The following is a 16,265-nucleotide window of genomic DNA, read 5'->3' as shown; positions in this document are numbered from 1 at the left end:
ATCATGGCTCTCTCACTTTTCTCTTTTGCTGTTATGAACTTAAAGGCTGCCATTCAAGTAAGCAAAGTGGCGGAAGCTGTTACCAACAGCAGCAAATGTTTGAAATAAAAAAGAGGGCTGGGGGGAGAGGGGAAGCTAAAAACAATTAGAGTGAATTAATAATGCTAGAGCCTCCAGTTGTACTGGCTTTCTCTGTCCAAACTCTTTAATCTGATTAGTTGTCTGGATAATTAACAGATTATAATAGGCCATATTTGCCCTCATCCTAGGAGGGCACAGCAAAGGTAAGAGAGGGGGTGGGTGGGTGGGTGGAGGGGGTGGGGTATATATATATAACTTCACTCACAGAATCCTTGGGAGTGAGGATCTCCACTTACCACATTCACTCTCAAGCTCCTCCACCCACTTAATGAGCGTGGCCTTAGGCGTGAGGTCTTTGGGCTTCTTGGGCGTGCGGTCCCTGTAGGCCGAGGCGTTTTTCATGTCCTCGCACTCTTTGGTCACCTTGTCGCACGCCTCCTGGAGGTCTTTCAGTTTGGCTCTGAGATCGGTGATCTCGCCGTCTTTCTCAGTCACCTCCTTTTTGAGGCCTTCGAGGGCAACGTCGTTGGAACCCTTTGCCTTACCGTCTATGTTGTTTCCGGCGATGCTGCTCGAGGATGCATTCAGCTGGGCGTTCTTCAGCTTGTCGTTGGTCTCCTTCAGCTTCTTCTCGAGGCGCCGGACCTTGTCTTCCATGACCTGGAAGGAATCATGCGGTTTGTTTACTTGGGATCAAGTTGATGCAAAAAATAAACAAATACATAAACACCAGTGCAGGTTACCGTCCCTGTCAAACTGAAAGATGGGCTTTGGAGTATTAGTCCTAGATTTTTAGGGATACAATTTCGTAAGCTCAAACTAAATAAGTAAATAAAATAAAAATAAATAAATAAACACAAGTGTAGTCTACTGCTAATGTCAAACTGTAAGCAGGGTTCTGGAGTCTTGGTGTTCTCTCTCTTGGTTGGAACAACTTAATAATTAAAAGAAGCATATACAAAGTTATTATGTATACAAAAGCATTTTGGGGACAACAGTTCTGTCTCCCCAAAAGCGACATTCCTGTTATTCCCAAACTTAATCTCTTTTTGCCATTCACTAAGGCCACCCTTCAGTGTCATCCTGCTTACAACCAGACCAATGACCCACCTGCACTATAAACATAAAACCTCCCTGGCGTAGCTAAAGATACCACACTAGGCAGGCTGTTGCTGCTAACAGTGAGTCGCTTTCTAGCATCAGATGTACTAATTAGTTTGCTATGAGTTTTATTATGTCTACAACTAAAATATGGAATTGTTTGCCTAGTGCAGTTATGGAGTCATATCATTTCTAAATGTTTAAGTGAGGAGCAAATTCATTCCTGCTTTCTGCTGATGTCTCCTGAATTCAGAGGTATCAGTTTTACGTTCTATTCCCTCTTATTTATTTATTTATCCCCTTGTCCTATAACTTGTCACTCTCTGCAGGTTGATTTCCCTTTGGCGGCCCCTTGGGTTTACAGTCTGTTGACTCTGTCCATGGCGGTTTTTTAACTGACAGATTTAAAAGAAGAGAGAAAGAAAAACAGAAGACCTCAAAACCTACCTGTCTCTCGATGTAGCTGCTTTCACTTCCGCTAAGTGGAAGGCGCTTGACAGCCTTCAGCTGCAGTCTCTTGTTCTCTTCCAAGAGCTTCTCGTTCTCCTGTTCGATGTCGCTGACTTTCGTTCTCAGGAGCTCTGCTTCCTTCTCGAGTCTCTGGGAGTCGCCGCTAGAGTCACCCTGAAAGGATAAAACCAAAGATTTCCGAATCTTTCCTTCATGTAGATACAGGTTAGACAGTTAAACATTGCAAAATAATTCAGCATAAAACTTTCAAGCTTGAATGGGAAGCAGAGTGCCACAACCCCTACGACTGAAATATGATTTCATATCAGAGGAATAATTGATGACAAAGTTATTCAAAGTTAATATAATTACGAGAGATATATGACACTTTCTCTTAGGCAATTCATTAATATACAAATTAATTACAACGTACTGTATAGTGTTATTCACCAGTTTATCTTGATAATAACCATTACTAGCTGACAAAAATTGATGACCTTTGTCATAACTAAGCACATATGTTAGAGAAATCATTTTTTTATAAAACTAATATGTATAAAAATTCTGTAACTTAAGTCATTGTAGCGTTGGGGACAGGTTCGAAAATTCTGTAATTTTAAGTAACTGTAAACAAACAAACAAAATCAAACAATTTGTAGCTTTAGGGTGTATAAAAAATTCTGTAATTTGATTAACTGTAGACAATGAAACACCTGAAATATTTCTGGCTTTAGGGGCAGATTTGAAAATGCTTTAACTTAATTCAGTGTAGACAATCGAAAACTCAAAATAGATGTATCGTTAGCAGGTCCGTGTAAAATGGCATGAAAAGATTTCATAACTTGTATTTTCTGACTCTTAAAACAAAGTTTACTATTAAAACTGAAGCTGAAATTCATATTCTTTTACCTTCTTTGTTCTAAGGTCAGCAGAGCTCAGAACGCCTTTAATTTCTCTCTGTAGTCTCTCGTTTTCTGACTCCAAATCTTCAACCTTCCTTCTGAGAACAGCAGCTTCTTGTTCGTTCAATTCTAACTGGATCTGGGGAAGAATGGAGTGAGTGAATTAGGTATCTGAGTAATTAGGCAAGTTTGGTGTACCAAACTGAATTTGTAAGAAGCTTAGCAGACTATTGTAAGTAAATTATAATGAGGACAGGTATAAATAGATTAAGAGTACGAGTTTCCATAGACATGCACCGAATTAATTAGATACCTGGGTAATTAGGCAACTTTGGTGTGCCAAACTGAGCTTTGCAACAGGCCTTAACAGACTATTGCAGGCACAAGTATAATGGAGACAAGAACCAACAGACCAAGAGCACAAGCTTTCATATAGATATGCATTGAAGAATTCCCACAAAATATAAAAAAATAACTGAACAATTAAATGTTCCTCTTTGTATTTGCCAACAGTTTCTTTCGCGGCTAAGCAAATGAAGGTAGGTTGACAACTTTGCAGTTTACTACACTAAACAGAAGGTATGTAGGAAATGCTTTCACATGGACTGATAACTTAAGAAAGCATCTGAGAAAACCAGAATTAGACTAATTTCACAGAAATCTAAACGACGTCTTTCTAAAATGTTTTTATCTTTAGTAATAAATGGTTAAATCATCTAATTCAAATTCGTTAGGCATCTTACTAAAATATGTTAAAGAAAACTGAGAACATGCAGGGAAATCATTTTTCCGTCTGAATACGCTACCATTTTTGTTTTAGTTTATCTGCCAGGAACGTTTGATAGAATGAAGTGAAGTCTAAAATAACATTTTTATTTAAAAGAGGATTTTCAATTCATAATCACAAGTCAATTGGACTTAGTTATCATTCATAGACTGAATGCCATCAGGAACATTTAATATAATGATGTCCTAAGCAATTAAAAAAAAATTTTTAATAGGCCATTTTAATTCACAAAATATTGTGGTATTTTGTGAATTAAAATGACCTACTTGAAAAGTTCAAGGGTCAGAGGAGACCTACGACGCAGTTACAAGTATTAAGCGAAAACATTCCATTTTGTAAACTTGAGGAAAAATAAATTTAGTAAAAATAAGTTCATAAGTGAGGTGCAAAAGTTATACCTTTTATTTTAAGCAACATTAACACAGAAATATGTCTATGTCTGAGGTAAAAAATATTACATTATACAAATTGTCTTCAGGGTCGCCAAACTTGCGAGCAGATACAGAAATTACAGATTTTAATTTAGGAAAAAAAAGGCCATACATGAAATGAAAACAGGCGTAAAATCTTTTGTTTTGAAGGAATTAAAGTCAGAAAAGGTCTTCCTAAAGTGAAAGAAGTTATAGATGTCTTAAGAGTAATCAAACCTTCAGAGGAACCACTACATCAAGACAATGTTATTTAAAAAGTTCTTGAGTGAAAAATTCATTGGAAAATGTTGTAGATATGAAGTTAAAGTAATTTTAGAACTTAGAAATGAACCTAAACCTGATTTACAAGAAACTATATTCTAACCTGTACTGGCAAATGTTACTGATATCATTCTCAGACAAAATCTAACCAGAATAAAACTTCCAACGAACCTTCAGCTCCGTTGGGTCGAGGTCCTCTGTAATGCCCTCGTCAGGTTCTTTCACCGGAGGCTTTTCAGTCGATCCCTGTCGACTCAGCTGACCTCTCTCGACGGAACTGGCCCTTTCCAGAGATCCAGAGCGTTCCAGTGACCTCTGACGGTCAGCCTTCGCCTTGTTGCTCATTTTCTTCAACTGAAGGGCTAGAGTTTCGTTCTCCTCCTCGACTCTCGAGAGCTTTTTCCGGAGGTTCTTGGTCTGTGGGGAAATCTGGAGGTTAGGTTGGGTTCCCTGGATGCTACTGGGGTTGTTACGCCGAGTCTGATTTGATTCCCTGAAAGCTTATTCGAAAAAATTGTAGAGCAATCACCCAAAGGATGACTTGGTTACCTGAGAGCTTGTTTGAAAAAATTCTAGAGCAATCACCCAAAGGCTGACTTGGTTACCTGAGAGCTTGTTTGAAAAAATTCTAAAGCAATCACCCAAAGGCTGCCTTGGTTACCTGAAAGCTTATTTGAAAATATTCTAGCGCAATTACTCAAAGGCTGACTTGATTTACTGAAAGCTCGTTTGAAAACATTCTAGAGCTATAATTCAAAGGCTGGCTTGATTTACTGAAAGCTTATTTGAAAAAATTCTAGAGCTATAATTCAAAGGCTGGTTTGATTTACTGAAAGCTATTTGAAAACATTCTAGAGCTATTACTCAAAGGCTAACTTGATTCACTGAAAGTTTGTTTGAAAAAATTCTAGAGTTATTACTCAAAGGCTAACTTGATTCCCTGAAGCTTATTTGGAAATATACTAAAGCAATTACTCAGAGTCTGATTCGGTTTCCTGAAGGCTTATTTGAAAACATACTAAATTAGTTACTCAAAATCTAACTTGATCAACTAAATGCCAGTTCGCAAACATTCTACAGCCAGTAAACGAAATCTGACTTGAAATTTTAAAAACTATTTGAAAACATGACGGAGCTATTTCTTGAAGCCGACAGTTTCATTTATTTGAAAACCAGTCAAGGCGATTACTTGGTCTGTTCTGATTCATTTGAAGGTTATCTGAAAACATGACTAAGTAATTACTCAAAAAAGAAAAAAATTAAAGCTAAAGTTGTCTAAATTTAGTCTCAATTCGAGAAAGGGTTCTCCTTGAAGCATCAGAAACCAGGTACTGTGGAAAAGTTTTAGTTCATTAAGCACCAAGCGCCATAATCCCTTTTCTAAACCCTTCCAAGACAGCAACAGGTTGGGTGTTTAGGAAAAAGTTGCCTTTCTAAGGACAAGAACTTAGTACCTAAGCCTAAGCCCTTCCAAGCCGGCAAAGGATTAGATAATACACAGAGAACATTTCACTTTAAGTGTCACATCTCAGTGCACCTTTTCTAAACCCTCACAACAAGGCAACGGTTCAGGTATCGAGAAAAACATCACTCTTATGACCTCACCCTTTATGTCCCTAAAAACCTTTCCCCTTCCAAACCCCAGATTTTACTTCTTGAGCCCCAAAACTCACAGTAACCTCCCTTGTGAATCCTTACCTCTTCTTCTGCAAACTTCAACTGGTCCTTGAGGTCCTGCTCGCGTTCCCCGGCGTCTTGCAAGTCTCTCATCAGCTGGTCTGTGTTGTCTTGGCTTCCTTGCCTTCCCATCATTTGAGATCGCTGCAAGAAGAAGAAGAGAGAACATGAGAGTGCCGGGAGATTTCGAAAAGACAAAGTGAGATTAGTAAAATATTACGAGAATCGTGATCACATCAGAAGAAGGTAATGAGAATGGAGTTGGAATATTAAGTAAGAACGATAAAAGATTACAAAATAAATGAGAATAAGATATGTGAAGTAATAACAACTCTGAAATAAAAGGCACCGAGTACTGAGACACCCAAATTGAAAAAAATTGATAAAAATCTGAGAGCCACCAAAGTATAAGCATTCTGAAAGAAGAGATTTTAAATTAACTTGAGGAAAATAGGTATTGTGACAGATGTTACGAGCTAATTTGGAAGGCGAGGTCAAGCCTGTGGCTAAAGAAACAAAGTCAAAGTTCACGCAGACTCTACCACCAAAACTTACACTGTACTTTCCACCCGGTTTGATCGGCTGGTCCTTGAATTTCTCTGTCAGTATTTTCTTGTCCTGTTCAGCCTCTTCCAACTGCTTCTTCATCTTCTCCATTTCGTCGTGCATTTTCATCGATACCTTTGAATGAGAAAGAATTGTAAGAATATAAATTACGTTCTCTCATTAGGAGTAAAGAGATTCCTATAATTAAAGATGGCCATAGGTTAAAAATAACACAACAATCACTGGCACAGCTGGGTCGTCGATGAACACCTGTACAGAAATCTTTCTCACAACATTAGCCACTCCATACACTCACACAGAAGGCTCATCAGCAGTCGAACTCCCCTACATGCAATGTATCATTCATCCCTAGCTTGCAGGCAGTCTCATTCCTCCTGTATATTTTCCCAAACGTCTATAAATCTTTTTCAAGTCTCTTTACTCTCTTCCTTCTTAATATTCCTAAATTACACACTCATTTTGATGTCTGTTAAGCTGATGTACGTAAGGTTGAAGTCCATTCAGTTGACGTACATCACGCTGAGGTTCATTACGTTGATGTACATTAAGTTGCGGTCTGTTAAGTTGATTTACATTAAGCTCATGTCTGTTAAGTTGGTTTCGGTTACGCAGAGGTCCGTTAATTAGATGTACGTTAAGCTGATGTCTGTTAAGTAGAGGTCTGTTAAGTTGATGCATGTCAGATTGAAGTCCATTGAGTTGACGTATGTTACAATGAGGTTCATTAAGCTGATGTAAATTAAGCTGTGGTCTGTTAAGTTGATTTACATTTAGATGATGTCTGTTAAGTTGATTTCCGTTAAGTAGAGGTCCTTTAAGTTGATGTATGTGAAGTTGATGCCCGTTAAGCTGATGTACGGTAAGATGCTGTCTGATAAGTTGATGTCTGATAAGTTGATGTCCGTTAAGTTGATGTCCGTTAAGTTGATGTACGTCAGGATGTCTGGTAAGTTGGTAACAGCTAGGTACAGGTCCATTAAGTTGGTGCCCGTTAAGCTGAACTGCATTAAGTTAAGGCGCTACTGTTGGCAAAGACATCAACGCCAAAAACAAAAACAATAATAATTTCAATAACTCACCTCCTTGGCCAAATTGACCTCTTTCTCCAAGTACTTGATCTTCTCGGCTTTCTGGACGTCGCTCTCCCCAACTTGAAGTTCCTTCAGCTTATCGTCGATTTCACCCTTGTCTCTTTCCAGCTGGGAAGAAAGAAGGAGAAAGATAGATTAGATTTTTATCAGTGGGGATGGTTTGGTGTCAGAATAAAATAGAAAAATATATATTTTAGGCCAAAGGTCATTCAGCGGTGAAACGTAAGTTTACAGTAAATGAATGCAATCATGTATGAATAATCTTTATATGATCATACTTATACCTACAAGATTATATTCAAGTACCATCTAATCTCAAGACCTAATTCTTCGTAACTAATACATGAATACATATGAACGCAATCATTGTATGAATAATCTTTATATGATTATACTTATACCTACAAGATTATATTCAAGTACCATCTAATCTCAAAACCTAATTATTCGTAATTAAAGTGAGAGGAGTAAATAGGACTTGTTTTTCACGGCATTAATTACACCCACCTTCCTTTATACCCAAAACAAGAAAGAAGGCAATTAGCAAGTCAAAGAACCGAAATGCAAGTGAGCCCTTCAGTCTTGATTTTGCTTAACTCACTCGAATTTCCCGCAAGAGTTAATTCGTGATTAAGACTTGCTTAACTGAACACTCTCCGGCCACCCTTGCTGCCTCCCAACCTCCTTCCCTCGCTCACCCTCCCATTCCCGTCCAAAGACCCCCATTCCAACCGCCCCCCCAACCCCCGAGATCCACCTGCATCTGGAATGAGGACAGGAAGGAGTGGGCAAGATTCTTTTATTAGAATAATTGGTTTGATTCTTTTTTTAATAAGTGGTTGGTTCTTTTTCCGGATAATTGGTTGTTCTTTTCCTGAATAATTGGTTGGTTCTGTTTTTTTAATAATATGTTGGTTCTTTTTCCAGCTAATTGGTTGTTCTTTTTTTGAATAATTGGTTGGTTCTTTTTCTGATTAACTGATTCAGTCTTTTTTTGAATAATTGATTGATTGTTTTTCTGAATAATTGGTTGATGATTCCTTTTCTGAATAATTGTTTTTTTTCTCTGAATAATTGGTTGATTCCTTCTCTGAATAATTGGTTCTTTTTTTTGAATAATTGGTTGATTCCTTTTTTGAATAATTGGTTGATTCCTTTTCTGAATAATTGTTTGCTTCTTTTTCTGAATAACTATTTCGGCCCTTTTTTTTAATTGGTTTGATTCTTTTTCCGAATAATTGGTTGGTTCTTTTCTGAATATCTGGCCGTTGATTTTTTTGTGAATAATTGGTTGCTAGTTTTTTCTATATAATTGGTCGATTTTTTCTGAATAACTGGCGTTGATTCTTTTGTGAATAATTGGTTTTCATTTCTTTCTTTTTATAATTGGTCGATTATTTTTTCTGAATAATTGCTGTTGATTCTTTTGTGAATAACTGTTGTTAGTTATTTTTTCTGTATAACTGGTCGATTTTTTTTCTGAATAATTGGCTGTTGATTCTTTTGTGAATAACTGATTGTTAGTTCTTTTCTGTATAACTGGTCGATTATTTTTTCTGAATAATTAGGCTGGTTGATCCTTGTTGGAAAAACTGGATGATTCTTTTTCTGAATAACTGGTTAATTCCCTTTCCGAATGACTAGTTAATGACTGGTTGGTTATTTCCCAAGTAAATCGTTGCTTCTATATTGCAAAAATCTCTTCCATTCACTCTCTCTCACATCTGGGCACCAAGACCAACTCAATTATTTTCCTCATGTTTATCCACTAATGAGACAATTTATTACCTTTCCCTTTAACAAGGATACTTTGTAGCACCTGACAAACCTTTCACAGATCAGCTTCAATACAGAAGAAAAGATTTTAAGCTTCGTCAAGGTGAAAATAAGATGCCTTACTAACAAGAAATTTTAAAGAGTTTGCTTATTAACGCCAAATATCAAGGGGCCAACGCCACCCTCCCCCAAAAAAGACGGGGAGGGTGTTTCCTCACTGAGATGTGTAGGCTTCCTAATTAGGACAAACTGAAAGTTGTATTACCCAGCCGAAATGGAGTCTGGGATTTGTTACTATTTGATACGACATTTTCCCATTAAGGGTACGAATTGAAGTTTCCCTTAAGAGGATGAAATTGTTATTTTTTACCTATTAGTGGTACATATAAGGCTCCGATTTAATAGAAATGAGATTTCTTCTTCTTTATTAAGATGAATGTACATCTGTGCATTACGTTACGTTACCATGACAAAACATTTTGCTTATTAGATTATACAGAAATTCCATCATTTTTATGTATGGAAGTTTGTTACTCAACTGTCTAGAAATTAACTAGTAAAATTGAGCGGATGTCTCCTAGTCATTAAAAAATTAGTTTTTATCTAAAAAAATGTTTTCTGCACTGATCTGAAATGAGTCTTTCCCATAAAGAAATAAATTTCTCTATTTTAGAAGAAATCCTTTTAGGAGCAAAATAATTGAGGTCATTTAAAATCACTGCTTGGTAATACTGCGTGAAGAGAAGGGCATGCAAAATAGTATAAGTCACTATTAGAATGTTTAAAAGTTAGGTGCAAGATATAATGAGGCTTTTTTTTTTATTTTATTATTATTTTTTGCTTCCTGGGTACTTTACTCAGATACTGTCCTTGCAGATCAGGAACGAAAAACTGCGTGTGTGCGTGTGCACGCTTTACTTCTAAATAACATGAATTGCGTTTTACCAATGACCCTCTGGTATCATACCGTCATATTTGAAAGAATGGGTACAAGTTAAAAAAAAGTATACCTTAGTTTAACCAGATCACTGAGCTGATTAACAGCTCTCCTAAGGCTGGGCCTCAAGGATTAGACTTATTTTACGAAAATCAATTGAATAGCAACGGGACCTACAGCTATTGTGGAATCAACCACATTATAGCTAGAAATGAATTTCTGTCACCAGAAATAAATTCCTCTAAATCTTCTTTGGCCGGCCGGAGACTCGAACGCTAGCAGAGTGCTAGCCGAGAACTATACCGACCTGACCAACGAGGAACTAAGAGTGGGTACAATACTACCACTAATAATAATAATAATAATAATAATAATAATAATAATAATAATAATAATAATAATAATAATAATAATAATGACAACATCAAGCTGTATGGTAAGAGCATCAAGGCAATAGATATCCTAATCCCGACTGTAAGGATTGTATCTGGGGACATCAGGATGGAGTTTGGAATAGAAAAATACCCCTTGGTCAACATACAAAAAGGCAAAGTAACAAGGACTGAAGGGATAAAGCTACCAGACGGGAATACCTTCAAACACATACATGAGACAGGATACAAATACATAGGAATAAAAGGAGGAGAGGATATAAAACGCCAAGAGATGAAGGACACGATCAGGAAAGAATAACTGCAGAGACTTAAGGCGATACTCAGGTCAAAACTCAACGCCGGAAACATGACGAAAGCCATAAACACATGGGCAGTACCAGTAATCAGATACAGCGCAGGAGTAGTGGAGTGGACGAAGGCTGAACTCCGCAGCATAGACCAGAAAACTAGAAAACACATGACAATACACAAAGCACTGCACTCAAGAGCAAATACAGACAGACTATACATAACACGAAAGGAAGGGGGGAGAGGTCTACTAAGCATAGACGACTGCGTCAACGTCGAGAGCAGAGCACTGGGGCAATATATGAAAACCAGTGAAGACGAGTGGCTAAGGAGTGCATGGGAAGAAGGACTGATAAAAGCAGAGGAAGACCCAGAAATTTACAGAGACAGGAGAATAAAAACCAGAACAGAGGAATGGCACAACGAACCAATGCACGGACAGTACATGAGACAGACAGCGATGAAACATGGCAATGGCTAAAGAGGGGAGAACTCAAGAAGGAAACAGAAGGAATGCTAACAGCGGCACAAGATCAGGCCCTAAGAACCAGATATGTCCAAAGAACAATAAATGGAAATAACATCTCGCCCATATGCAGGAAGCGCAATATGAAAGACGAGACTATAAACCACATAGCAAGCGAATGTCCGGCGCTTGCACAGAACCAGTACAAAAAGAGGCATGATTCAGTAGCAAAAGCCCTCCACTACAATCTGTGCAAGAAACACCAGCTAGCTTGCAGTAATAAGTGGTACGAACACCAACCTGAGGGAGTGATAGAAAACGATCAGGCAAAAGATCCGCTGGGGCTACAGTATCAGAACTGATAGCCCAGACGTGACGTTGATTGACAAAATCAACAATAAAGTATCACTCACTGATGTCGCAATACCATGGGACACCAGAGTAGACGAGAAAGAAAGAGAAAAAATTGATAAGTATCCCATAATCACAGGAGCACTAGGCACGATCCCAAGATCCCTGAAAAGGAATCTGGAAAAACTAGATGCTGAAGTAGCTCCAGGACTCATGTAGAAAAGTGGGCCACTAGAAACAGCGCACAGAGTGAGAAAACTGATGGACTCCTTGGACTCCTAAGGAGGCAGGATGCAACCCGGAACCCACACTATAAACCATCAAGTCGAATAGGATGACTGTGATAGAAAAAAAAAATAATAATAATAATAAATCCACTGAATATATTTCCATTATGACGTATATATGTAAATATATTTATATATATATATATATATATATATATATATATATATATGTGTGTGTATGTGTGTGTGTGTGTGTGTATCAAACAAGATCTTCCAAATACCTGCTCGATTTTCCTCCTCAATCTGAGACTGAGAAGGAGACTTGAGCAGGTTCTTGAAAGCTCTCGCTTTATATATATCTTTAATAAAAATTTATACTGACACCATTATAGATTTCTTCACTATTTTAGTGACTCTTGCGATTATGAGTTTTTTTATAAAGAAAATAATTAATAATATGGATTTCATCACTGTTATTACAACCTACCCCAAAATCACCTCACTCCCAAACAAGTCAGCAAATTTCCTCACCATTTCCGAGTGCCTCTCTGCCTTGCGATTATGAGATAATAATAATAATAATAATAATAATAATAATAATAATAATAATAATAATAATAATATGGACTTTATTTCTACCACTATGGCCTACCCCCAAATCACCTCACTCCGGAACCAGTCCCCAAATTGCCTCACCATCTCCGAGCGCCTCTCTGCCTTCTTCAGCTTGAACTGGAGGACCCTGCAGTTCTTGGCTGTCTGTTCCAGCTCCCGCTTGAGGTCTCTGTACTCGTCGGCCTGCTCCTCGCGGAAGTTGTCCTGCATCTCCTCGATCTCGTCCTCCAGCGCCTTGACCTCTTTCTTGTACTCCTCGTTCTCGTCCATCAGTTCCTCGCAGAGTTGTTCGGCCGCCTGCAGCTTCGATCTCAAGTCCTGGGGATAGAGTTGGGTTGTGAGTGTTATGCTGATGATATTTATAATGATAATATTTCGAGTTTTGGGTGGAAAGCTGATGTTGATTGTGATTACGAGAGTGATTACAATTGTGATTCAGATCTGGCTTAAATCTGATGATTACGATTATACAGTAAAACTCTTTGGAATTAAAGTCCCAGGTTAAAACTGGTGATTATGATTGTAATAGTGATGATAACTGTAATCTAAGTCCTGCGTTAATACTAGTGATTGTGATTATGATTACATTAGTGCAATTCAATTCCTGGTTAAAACTGGTATTTATGATTATGGGTTAAAACTGGTGATTATGACTATGATTGCAATAGTGATTATACTGATAATCTAAGTCCTGAGTTAAATTAGTGATTATGATTATGCTAATAATAATGAAATTCATTATAATCCTGGATTAAAAACTGTAACCATAATTACTATGTTGAACATAATACTACTTCAAGTCCTGGTTTAAAACTAATGATTATGATTATAATAGTGAAGCTCATTATAACCCATGTTCTGTTTTAAAACTGCTGATTATGATTATGATGCTTTTAATAATGATACGTGAAGTCTTGGGTGGAGAGCTGATGATGATTATGATTATAATAGTGATGACGACTGTAATTCGACTCCTGGTTTACAAATTGATGATTATGATTATAATAGTGAAGCTCATTATAATTCATGTCCTGTATTAAAACTAGTGATTGTGATTGTTTATAACACTAATGATGTCAGTGATTCAAGTCCTGGGTTAAAACTGGCAATCATAATATTATGATGCTGATGATAATGATATACTTCAAGTCTCGGGTGTTAAAGTAATAATGATCATAAAAATGTTGATAATTATAATTCAAGCCTTGTGTTTATACAAAAGTGACTGGAACAGTAACCAAACCCTCCTAGGTGGGAAAGATACACATTCAAACATTCTTTTCTTTATAGGACCTAACATCATTATTAATAAACCAAACTTACTCCCTAAATCCATCAAGGAAGAAATCTGTTTTAATGCTCTCATATGTCACACGGTCACGCATATGCAAGTCCGCTGAAGCTCTTAATTAGAATACGTAATAATATGATAATTGTTTATCCAAGAAGCATAATTGCTGGTCAGTAATCACGTCTGTCGTAAAACTCTCCTTGAGGACTGATTCCCCCTTAGAAACCGAGGAGCAAGGGTCCATGAACAAAGATTCAGGAACAAAGATCAAGGAACATCAGCTGATACTGAAGTGGACATTAACGACGTGAAAGATTGTCAGTCAAAGGACTTCAGTTTATTTGTTCAAACCTTTTGCGTTTTTTGTTTATCACTTCAACTAACGACGTGGGAAGGGAGCTATTGCTTTCCCTAGTGAGTAGTGAGTAGTGTGTAGTGTGTGTGTGTGTGCGTGTGTGTGTGTGTGTGTGTGTGTGTGTGTGTGTGTGTGTGTGTGTGTGTTTTAGTAGGATATTCAGGAACCACAGAATTGAATCTGATGAAACTTGACAGACATATTCACATTCTAGCCATGATTAGATTTTGGGGGATTCAGCTCATTCTTAATAAAAAAAAATCATACCTTTAAGGGTGTCATATGTAAAGAAACTGGCAACAAATTAATACAGCTTCATTAGACGCTGCCACATGTGAACGAAATGATGAATCCAGCTGAATATTTTGCCAAGCACCTTTCAGGGGAACAGTAATTTTTGGGAAAACTGACAGCATCACGAATTTTGAAGATATAAGTTTGAAATAAATTAGTTACGAATGCCTTCTGAATAAGAATGATTTTACTTAAGCCAAAACTAACATTTCGTGCTGTGGTGTTCCCAACTTTTTTTTTTTTTTGTGGAAAGACTGCACCAATATGACCCACAGATGTTGAACATTTAGATCATTATAACACAAGTACTGCAGTGAAAATAAAAAATACTCCTATCAATTAGTAGCTAATCATATGAGTAACTACGGATTTTACTACAAATAGAAATAAAAAGTATATATTAATTTAAAAGTATTTAGTAATTCATGCACCCAGAAAAAGTCACGGGCCAAGGGACAGTTTCTCATACAAGAGTCTGAAGATATCACTACGCATGAACGAAACTCTGTCAAGATCTCTGCCTATAAGCTATAGTCAGGTTAACTTAGGTTACTTTAGGTTAGGGTGGGGACGCCCTTGGCGCTCTCTTGCTACGAGAAAGGTCCTGTAGATCCCAAGAGGCGTAGGAAGACAAGGATACACAATAGGAACCCGAGGCAATAATAAAATTTCTGCTTAGCACCTCCTCGGGTACAAAACGGTCAAGATGTCTGCTCTAAGTTAGTTAGATCAACCTAGGTGAATTTAGGTTAGGTTAGGGACGCCCTTGGTGCTCTCCTACTACAAGGAATGTCCTACGAATCACGAGAGACGTAGAAAGACAATGATACACAATAGGAACCTGAGGATATATTCTGATTATTATTTAAGACCTTCTCAGGTACAAAACGGTCAGTCTGCCTCTAAGCTAGCCAGATCAACCTAGGTTCATTTAGGTTGGTTTAAGGACGCTTTTGGTGCAATCTTGCCACGATAAAGATCCTACGGATCCCAACAGGAACCTAAGGAAACGTTTTAGTCATTACTCGACGCCTACTAAGGTTCCTTAAACATAAAGTAGAGGAGCCTGAGGAAATATTCTAATTATTACTTGACACCTCCGAAGGTTCAAAAAACAAAGAAAAGTAAAACAGACTTTTATAAACTCACCTCCATCGTCTTCTCGACGTCCTTCGGGAGTGGACGCTTCTCGATCTCCTTCTTCAGGTCCTTGATTTCTTTGTTTTTGCTCTTCATGTCGTCGTTCAAGTCGTCAACCTGCAGAAATAAAAAGGAAGAAGAAGAAGAAGATGCATTTGCCACATTCTTCTGAGACTGAGACGAAATCTAGTTCTGGAAAACCTGTGTGAATTATCGCTTGTAAGACAGTATTGTTTTTCTATTTAGGGAAATCCTCTAATATTAAATTTCCTTTCTGTTAGATTTTCCAATAAATTTTTTACCAGTGGAAAGTTTTGCTTTTTTCCTTTTTAGGGGAATCCTTTATACTAAATTGCCTTCTTGTTAGATTTTCCAATAAATTTTATTACTACTGGAAAGCTTTTTCTTTTTATTTTTTGGGAAATCCTATATACTAAATTTCCTTCCTGTTAGTATATTTTCCCAGAATTTTGATTACAAATGGAAATTTAAATTTTCATTTCAGTCATAATTTCCTTGACTTAATTTCATGTGAGGGTGGTCTCTCATTTAATTCTCATCCCAATTATAATATTCAAAGTATTACACTTTCATCCCTGTCAGATTATAATCAGGAATTTTGTCCAATCAAAAATACATTTTTATATTTACTGGAATAATTCCATCAATTAAATTTTCATCCATAATAGAATATTTCCATCAACAAATTTTCATCCATAATAGAATAATCCCATCAATACATTTTCATCCATAATAGAATATTCCCATCAATACATTTTCAT

At 37.2% G+C, this 16,265-nt stretch overlaps 1 protein-coding gene across 17 annotated transcripts in view; it reads right to left on the bottom strand.

The window, feature by feature from the left end:
- Positions 1-16,265, bottom strand: part of LOC136845355 (early endosome antigen 1) — a 190,661-nt gene that overhangs the window by 82,324 nt on the left and 92,072 nt on the right. For 16 of the 17 annotated variants that reach the window (XM_067115625.1, XM_067115616.1, XM_067115610.1 and 13 more), the window contains 9 exons: positions 15,493-15,600; positions 12,485-12,721; positions 7,337-7,456; positions 6,246-6,371; positions 5,712-5,834; positions 4,185-4,430; positions 2,542-2,673; positions 1,630-1,806; positions 378-741 (listed from right to left, as the gene is read on the bottom strand). In XM_067115625.1, the coding sequence (XP_066971726.1) occupies positions 378-741; positions 1,630-1,806; positions 2,542-2,673; positions 4,185-4,430; positions 5,712-5,834; positions 6,246-6,371; positions 7,337-7,456; positions 12,485-12,721; positions 15,493-15,600 (1,633 nt within the window). The remainder of the gene's footprint in view (positions 1-377; positions 742-1,629; positions 1,807-2,541; positions 2,674-4,184; positions 4,431-5,711; positions 5,835-6,245; positions 6,372-7,336; positions 7,457-12,484; positions 12,722-15,492; positions 15,601-16,265) is intronic. The other variant, XM_067115627.1, reaches the window with a different exon arrangement.

Source organism: Macrobrachium rosenbergii, chromosome 13 (genome assembly GCF_040412425.1).
Source record: "Macrobrachium rosenbergii isolate ZJJX-2024 chromosome 13, ASM4041242v1, whole genome shotgun sequence".
Taxonomy (NCBI): domain Eukaryota; kingdom Metazoa; phylum Arthropoda; class Malacostraca; order Decapoda; family Palaemonidae; genus Macrobrachium; species Macrobrachium rosenbergii.
The sequence above is the reverse complement of the archived record's forward strand: the minus strand, read 5'-3'. Positions and strand labels throughout refer to the sequence as shown.